General features: G+C 46.4%; 1 protein-coding gene across 1 annotated transcript; it reads left to right on the forward strand.

Moving 5' to 3' along the window:
- LOC109222876 (RNA-directed DNA polymerase homolog) lies at nucleotides 985–1,404 on the forward strand (the record flags this gene model as incomplete). Its single annotated transcript, XM_019387173.1, has 1 exon — nucleotides 985–1,404. A coding segment is annotated over exon 1 (420 nt), but the record flags the coding sequence as incomplete, so codon positions are not given.

Here is a 6,397-nt window from a genome sequence, read left to right on the forward strand (position 1 = left end):
TCTTTCGGTCAAAATTGGCCATCATATCTTTACCCGACAACTCTTTCATCCTTCTCGGGTAAAGAGGGACAGCTGTTGACTACCTAACTTTTCCTATATATTTTTATACTCAAAATATTCTCAAAATAGCATATACATACATATATAAGCATGCCCAAAAGTTTTGGTATTTTTNGGGCTCAGCCCCGCTGTTATGCTCTTCAGGCTAGGCCCGAGGCAGAGGTTCAGATGCGGTTATTAAAGGTACGGTTCTGGTTTGTGATAGAGATGCTTCGGTGTTGTTTGATCCGGGGTCTACGTATTCGTAGTGTCATCCTATTTTGCCCCGTATTTGATCATGCCTAGTGATGCATTGGGTATTCCTGTTTATGTGTCTACACCGGTGGGTGATTCCATTGTGGTCGATCGAGTCCATCGCTCTTGTGTTGTGGTGATTGGGGGTCTGGAGACTCGTGTAGATCTGTTGCTTTTAGATATGGTCGACTTTGATATTATATTGGGGATGGACTGGTTATCACCCTATCACGCTATCTTGGACTGCCATGCCAAGACGATGACCTTAGCTTTACCGGGTATGTCTCGTTTAGAGTGGAGGGGGACTCCAGGTCATTCTACCCGCAGTGTCATATCGTATGTGAAGGCTCGGCGTATGGTCGAGAAGGGATGTTTGGCTTATTTAGCTTATGTTCGGGATTCCAGTGCTGAGGTTCCCACTATCGATTCTGTGCCGTTGTTTGTGAGTTCCCTGATATTTTTCCTTCAGACCTGCCGGGGATGCCACCCGATAGGGACATTGATTTCTGCATTGATCCGGTCCCGGGCACTCAGCCCATTTCTATCCTGCCGTATCGTATGGCACCGCTGGAGTTGAAAGAGTTAAAGGAACAGTTGCAGGATTTGCTTGAGAAGGGTTTCATTAGACCCAGTGTCTCACCTTGGGGTGCGCCGGTGTTGTTTGTCAAGAAGAAGGATGGATCAATGAGAATGTGTATTGATTACCGGCAATTGAACAAGGTAACGATCAAGAATAAGTATCCACTGCCGAGGATTGATGATTTGTTCGACCAGCTTCAGGGTGCCAGGGTATTTTCCAAGATTGACTTGCGAACTGGCTACCATCAGTTGAGGATTAGGGCATCCGATGTCCCTAAGATAGCTTTCCGCACTCGGTATGGGCATTATGAGTTTTTGGTTATGTCATTCGGATTGACAAATGCCCCAACAGCTTTTATGGACTTGATGAACCGAGTGTTCAGGCCTTATTTGGACTCATTCGTGATAGTTTTCATTGATGATATATTGATATATTCCCGCAGCCAGAAGGAGCACGAGCAGCACCTTAGAGTGGTTCTTCAGACTCTGAGGGATAGTCAGTTATATGCCAAGTTCTCCAAGTGTGAATTCTGGCTGAGTTCAGTTGCATTTCTGGGTCATGTTGTATCAGCAAAGGGTATTCAGGTGGACCCGAAGAAGATAGAGGCAGTCAAGAACTGGCCTAGACCAGCATCAACTACAGAGATTCGGAGTTTCTTGGGGTTGGCAGGCTACTATCGACGGTTCGTGGAGGGATTTTCATCTATTGCAGCCCCGATGACCAGATTAACCCAGAAGGGTGTCCAGTTCAGATGGTCGGATGAGTGTGAGGCGAGCTTTCAGAAGCTCAAGACAGCTCTGACTACGGCACCGGTGTTGGTTTTGCCCACAGGTTCAGGGCCCTATACAGTTTATTGTGATGCTTCCCGTATTGGACTTAGAGTAGTGTTGATGCAGGATGGCAAGGTCATTGCCTATGCTTCGAGACAGTTGAAGATTCATGAGAACACTATCCAGTGCATGATCTAGAGTTGGCAGCCATTGTTCACGCATTGAAGATTTGGAGGCATTATTTGTATGGCGTGGCGTGTGAGGTGTTCGCTGATCACAAGAATCTTCAGTACTTGTTCAAGCAAAAGGAGTTGAATTTGAGGCAGAGGAGGTGGTTGGAGTTGTTGAAGGATTATGATGTCGCCATTCTTTATCATCCGGGGAAGGCCAATGTAGTGGCCGATGCTTTGAGTAGGAAGTCAGCCAGTATGGGCAGTCTTGCTTATATTTCGGTCAGTCAGAGGCCGTTTGCTTTGGATGTTCAGGCATTAGCCAATCAGTTCGTGAGACTGGATGTTTCTGAGCCCAGTCGTGTGCTAGCTTGCACGGTCGCTCGCTCTTCATTATTGGAGCGCATCCGTCATCGGCAGTTTGATGATCCCCATTTGTGTGTCCTTAGAGACACGGTGCAGCGAGAAGGTGCCAAGCAGGTTACCTTAGATGTGGATGGACTTTTAAGATTGTAGGGGCGAGTTTGTGTGCCCAATGTGGATGGGCTTCGGGAGTTGATATTGGAGGAGGCCCATAGTTCCAGGTACTCTATTCATCCGGGCGCCGCGAAGATGTATCAGGATTTGCGGCAGCATTATTGATGGCATAGAATGAAGAAGGATATCGTAGCATATGTGGCTCGTTGTTTGAATTGTCAACAGGTTAAGTACGAGCACCAGAGGCCTGGTCGTGTATTCTAGAGGATTGAGCTTCCCGAGTGGAAGTGGGAGCGGATTACCATGGATTTTGTTACTGGACTTCCGCTGACTCGGAAGAAGTTCGACGCGATATGGGTTATTGTTGATAGGCTGACCAAGTCAGCACATTTCATTCATGTGGCAGTCTCCTATTCTTCTGAGAGGTTCGCTGAGATCTATATTCGGGAGATTGTTCGCCTTCATGGTGTGCCCGTGTCTATCATTTCGGATCGGGGTACGCAGTTTACCTCGCGCTTCTGGAGAGCGGTACAGCGAGAGTTGGGCACACGGGTAGATTTGAGCACAGCATTTTATCCCCAGACGGACGGTCAGTCCGAGCGGACTATTCAGATCCTAGAGGATATGCTTCGAGCTTGTGTTATCGACTTTGGAGGTTCGTGGGATCAGTTCTTGCCTTTAGCGGAGTTTGCCTATAACAACAGCTACCAGTCGAGCATTCAGATGGCTCCTTATGAGGCTTTATATGGTAGGCGGTGTCGGTCTCCGGTTGGGTGGTTTGAGGCGGGATAGGCTCGGTTGTTGGGTACAGATTTGGTTCAGGAGGCCTTGGACAAGGTCAAGATCATCCAAGATAGGCTTCGTTCAGCTCAGTCTAGGCAAAAGCGTTATGCAGACCGCAAGGTTCGAGATGTGGCATTTATGGTTGGTGAGCGGGTATTGCTCCAAGTGTCGCCTATGAAGGGCGTGATGAGATTTGGGAAGAAGGGCAAGCTTAGCCCTAGGTTCATTGGTTCGTTTGAGATTCTTGATCGAGTGGGAGAGGTGGCTTATAGACTTGCATTGCTGCCTAGCTTATCTGCCGTACATCCAGTTTTTCATGTATCCATGCTTCGGAGGTATCTCGACGATCCAGCCCACGTGTTACACATCAGCACTGTCCAGTTGGACAAGGATTTGTCTTATGAGGAGGAGCCGGTAGCTATTCTAGACCGGCAGGTTCGTCAGTTGAGATCCAAGAGTTTTCCTTCTGTTCGTGTTCAGTGGAGAGGTCAGCCTCCTGAGTCATCGACCTGGGAGTCCGAGTCTGATATGCGGAGTCGTTATCCTCATCTTTTCCCCGACTCAGGTACTCCTTTCTTTTGTCCGTTCGAGGACGAACGGTTGTTTTAGAGGTGGAGAATGTGACGACCCAAAGGGTCGTCACTTATTTCCTTACTCATTTCGTGCTTCCGAGGCCTTAAAAACCTCACTTAGGATTGCCTCTATTTGCGTGCGCAGTCCGGGCGCGTAGCCGGAAAGCCTAAATATGAATTCTGTGAGAAAAATACTAAATTTTGATATTAAATTGAATAAATTTGACTTCGGTCAATATTTTGGGTAAACGGACCCGGACCCGGACCCGTGATTTGACGGTCCGGAGGGTCCGTAGGAAAATATGGGACTTGGGCATATGCCCGGAATCAAATTCCGAGGTCCCAAGCCCGAGAAATGAATTTTTGTGTGAAATTGTTTTTCTGGAACTAATTAAGGAAATTGGAAATGAAATTTGATTAGGAGGCTATGGTATCGGGCCCGTGTTTTGGTTCCGGTACCCGGTACAAGTCTTATATATGATTTAAGCACTTTCTGTAAAGTTTGGTTTAAAACGGACGTCGTTTGGCGCGATCCGGACTTGAAATGGATAATTTGATGTTTTATGAAATTTGGAAGAAATCATGGGTTTTGAGGCCTAATTTGATGTTCATGATGTTATTTTGGCGATTTGATCGCACGGATAAGTCCGTAGGATGGTTTTGAGGTGGTGTGTATGTTTGGTTTGGAGCCCCGAGAGCTTGAGTGAGTTTTGAGTAGGTTCCGGGATGCCTTAGACTTAAAATATCAGCTGTTGCAGGTTCAGGAAATATTGCAGGCCTCTGAACCCTCTAGCGCGATCCGCGAGAAATCGCGTGCGGCTGCGGAGGGGCCAGCGCGGCCGCGGTCGCCTTTGCGCGATCCGCGCTGGGTGCTGTGCGGCCGCGGTCGGCTTTGCGCAGTCCACGCAGGGCTAAGTCCGCAGGTCTTCAGATAGGCCAGGCCAGCGCGGCCGCGGTTGCCTTTGCACGGTTCGCGGTAGGTGCAGCGTGGTCGCGGTCCCTTTTTGCGCGGTCCGCGCTGGGACTTCAGAGGGGTATATATAGACGGGAATTTCAGTTATTTTTCACTTTTCAAAAACCCAAAACATAAGAGGCGATTTTCCAAACACTTCTTCTTCTTCAAAATGATTGTTAAGTGATTTCTAACTCATTTTCTTCACTCCTTAACATCTTTTAACATAGTTTCAACTTCAAAACAAAGATTTTAATGGGGAATTTTGGGAATTTTGGGTAGAACCTAGGTTTTTTCTAAAATTGGAGATTTGGACCTCAATTTGAGGTCCGATTTCAAAACAATTTATATATTTGAGTTCGTGGGGGAATGGGTAAACGGGTTTTGGTTTGAACCTCGGGTTTTGACCTATGAGCCCGAGGGCATTTTTGACCTTTTGGGGAAAAATGATGAAAAAGCTATAATTAGGTATTGGGTTCGTGTTGTTTAGCATTTATTGATGTATTGAAGTCATTATTGTATAGATACGATTGATTTGGAGCCGAATTCGAGGGGAAAGGCGGTTATTGAGGATTGAATTGGCCGTGGAAGTTTGAGGTAAGTGTTTGGTTTAACCCTAGCTTGAGGGACTAGGAGTTCAGTCTTATTTGCTACTTGCTAATTGTCGAGTACGATGTATAGGCATGGTGACGAGTATCTATACATTGGTGTCTAGCATGACCGTGAGTCCTTATCTTGCGAATACTTTGGTTTTGTTGTACCTTCCATGATTAATTGATGACTTCTATATGTTGTAACGAGTATGTGGAAGGAATTGTGATCTTTAAACTTCGTAGAGCGTTAGCTCGAGTTGGAATACAAATTGCGAAGGTATATGAGATAAGTAAATCCTTGGAGCATCGGCTCAAGGGATAATGTGAACTATGAGATGAAAGTGAAAGAAAAGAAAGATTATTTAAACTGCTCCGTTGTCGGGATATTGTTGCTTATTGAGTTTTTCCCTTGCCGGGACGTTGAGGTTATTGATGTTGTATCCTTGCCGGGCTTTAATTGTTTATTTGTGTTCCCTTGCCGGAATTTTCATTATTGTTTTTGTTGTTCCCTTGCCCTTGTTTGTGATTGTTGTTTGGGTGAGGAAGAGTGTTAAAGCACGAAGGGTGATGCCGTGCATTGCTTGTTACTCGTGAGGAAAGGGTGTAAAGCACGAAGGGTGATGCCGTGCATTGTTTGCTTATTGTGAGGAAAGAGAGTAAAGCACGAAAGGTGATGCCGTGCAGCAAGATGTGCCATTCCGTGCCGATTCTATTGATTATATGTGAGGAATGAGAGTAAAAGCACGAAGGGTGATGCCGTGCACGATTTCTTATATTCTTGCTTGGTGAGGATGAGAGTAAAAGCACGAATGGTGATGCCGTGCACTTGTTGATCTCTGTTCCTTATTATTGTATGAGTTGTGCTATTTCCTTCGTTACTAGGCCACTTTTACTTGAAATTGTTATCTCCCCATAGCATGTTTTCCCCTCCCATATTGTTTACTTGTCATTGTATTTCGATTCCGCTGTATATGTATAAATAACTGCACAGGTTTATGTGGTAGTCCGGTCTAGCCTCGTCACTACTTCGCCGGGGTTAGGCTAGGCACTTACCAGTACATGGTGTCGGTTGTGCTGATGCAACACTCTGTGCTCTTTTGCACAGATCCAGGTTTTGGTCAGCAGTAGCACGGGAGCCTACCTTTAGTCCAGTGAGATACCGATGTAGCCTTGCAGGCGTCCGCAGGCCCGGCTTCTCCTCTATCT

This window comes from Nicotiana attenuata, chromosome 2 (assembly GCF_001879085.1).
Source record: "Nicotiana attenuata strain UT chromosome 2, NIATTr2, whole genome shotgun sequence".
Classification (NCBI taxonomy): domain Eukaryota; kingdom Viridiplantae; phylum Streptophyta; class Magnoliopsida; order Solanales; family Solanaceae; genus Nicotiana; species Nicotiana attenuata.